The sequence below is a fragment of the Suricata suricatta genome, chromosome 11, assembly GCF_006229205.1.
Source record: "Suricata suricatta isolate VVHF042 chromosome 11, meerkat_22Aug2017_6uvM2_HiC, whole genome shotgun sequence".
In the NCBI taxonomy this organism is placed as follows: domain Eukaryota; kingdom Metazoa; phylum Chordata; class Mammalia; order Carnivora; family Herpestidae; genus Suricata; species Suricata suricatta.
Genome location: NC_043710.1, coordinates 9,367,248 through 9,369,402, shown reverse-complemented (window position 1 = coordinate 9,369,402; position 2,155 = coordinate 9,367,248). Strand labels below are relative to the sequence as shown.

Genomic DNA, 2,155 nt, shown 5'->3' with positions numbered 1-2,155 from the left:
TGAATAATCTCATTTATATGAAATTCAAGATCTGGCAAAACTGATCCATGATGATCAAGGTCGGACTCACGGTTGTCTCTGGGAGGTGGGGATTGACAGAGAGAGGCCCAGGGGAACTCTGAGTGATGGAAATATTACATGGGTGTTTACATTTGTCAAAACCCATCAAACTGTATACTGGTCATCAATGCATTTCATTCTCCATAAATTTTGTCTCCACTTAAAACATGTTAAAAATGTGGGGCATCTGGGTGGCTCAGTCGGTTAAGTGTCTGACTCTTGATTTCTGTTCAGGTCACAATCGCACGGTTCGTGAGGTCAAGCTCTGTGTCGGACTTTGCTTGGGATTCTCTGTCTCCCTCTCCCCCGCTCTTTCTCTCTCTCTCTCAAAAATAAATGAAGAAACATTTTTAAAAAGTTAAAAATTTTCATTGAATATTACTATGTGCCAGACACCTGTGCCTGCAGGGAAGGACACAGACTTGTCTGCTCTCCGGAGAAGCTTACATGATAGCTGACAAGTGGTTCCTATCTTCGCCTTGCACTGGCCACTGTTCTCTGCCCTGGGGCTCCGCCCCCCACCCCTGCCTGCAGTGGGGATGGGAACGAAGGTGGGTCGATGGATAGGCTGCTGCCTGGACGCAGTCACTAACATGGTCACACCAGCCAGTGTCAAGGGAAGGCAGAATAGAGGCATTGAACCTGCAGACTCCACTGCCTGGCTGTGACCTTAAGCAAGTTCCCGAATCCCTTTAGGGCCACTTTCCTCATTGTCCATGTGAGATTAATGATGCTTTCCTTGTAGTTTTGGCATGAGGGTTAGAGGCTCCCTTGTGAGAAAGTTCATTGCCAGAGGTGGGATCATCATTGTTTCTATTTTCTTGTTTTTAATTTTTTAATGTTATTTAATTTTGAGAGAGAGAGAGAGACAGAGACAGAGAGTGAACATGGGAGGGGCAGAGAGAGGGAGACACAATCTAAGCAGGCTCCAAGCTCTGAGCTGTCAGCACAAAGCCCGACACCGGGCTTGAATCCACGGACTGTGAGATCATGACCTGAGCCGAAGTCAGACGCTCAACTGACTGAGCCACCCAGGTGCCCTATGTTTTTAATTTTTTTTAAATGCTTACTTTTGAGAGAGAGACAAAACACGAGCAGGGGAGGGGCAGAGAGGGAGAGGGAGGCACATGAATGGGATGCAGGCTCCAGGCTCTGAGCTGTCAGCACAGAGCCCAAGGCAGGATTGGAACTCACAAACGGTGAGATCATGACCTGAGCTGAGGTCGGACACTCAACCGACTGAGCCACCCAGGCGCCCCCCCATCGCTTCTCTTAATTGGTGTGATTCGTGATTAAGAGCACAAACCCCAGCCTCTCACCAGGGCCCCAGCTCCAATCAAACCCCCAGAGCATCAGTTTCTCCACCGTTACAACTGGGGTATTGAGGGTACTTAGCAGCTCAGACGTGTTGCAAGGATCAGCACCATGCCCTCAATACAGCGCAAGGCACTTGGCAGCTCGCAGTAAATGGGAGCGGGTGTTTCTGCCAAGATCTGAACGGAGGGAAGAAGGCAGGGGGCGCGCCGCTGTTGGTGGGAGCACGCGCAAGAGTTACAGAGTAGGAGTGGTCATCCTTGGGGCTCACGGGTTCTCTGCCCACCGCGGCGACGCACAGACCTTGCACATAGCCGGAGGGATGCGGCAGGGGACTGGAGTGCTAGTACACTAACAAGGACCCTGTTGGGCAAGGAGAACGCGGAATGGGGGCGGAGCCAAGTCTCCACAAATCCTCAGACGCCACCCACTGCGAAAAGGGCCAGAGAGTAACACGGTTCCGAGTTATTATCCTAACGTGACCCCCGCGGCGAGAAATGGGAGCAAGCCGGTCCTGACCGCGCCCCTCTCAGTCCCTCCCCGAGAGCCACTTGGCCAGAGTCCGGGTCGTGCGCCGGGTCTCCTACGTCCTCCTAAGTCCTTCCCGCTTGCCGCTCCGGGTTCCACACCACCGCGCACGCCAAAAGGCTCGCGGGGCCGGAGGTGTAGACAGCGTCGGACGTCGGGTCTGGGTTGGCAAGGTGCCAGGCTTTCGCGGCGCGGACTTTGGGCTCCCTGGGTGTGCTCGGGCTACAGGGCTGGTCACTCGGGCCGGCTGGGG

The 2,155-nt window shown here is 53.5% G+C and overlaps 1 protein-coding gene across 1 annotated transcript in view; it reads left to right on the top strand.

Moving 5' to 3' along the window:
• Positions 1-1,760: 1,760 nt before the first annotated feature.
• Positions 1,761-2,155, top strand: part of LRRC10B (leucine rich repeat containing 10B) — a 2,430-nt gene continuing 2,035 nt past the window's right edge. Inside the window, exon 1 of the mRNA XM_029915450.1 lies at positions 1,761-1,823. Coding sequence (XP_029771310.1) covers positions 1,761-1,823 — 63 coding nt within the window. The remainder of the gene's footprint in view (positions 1,824-2,155) is intronic.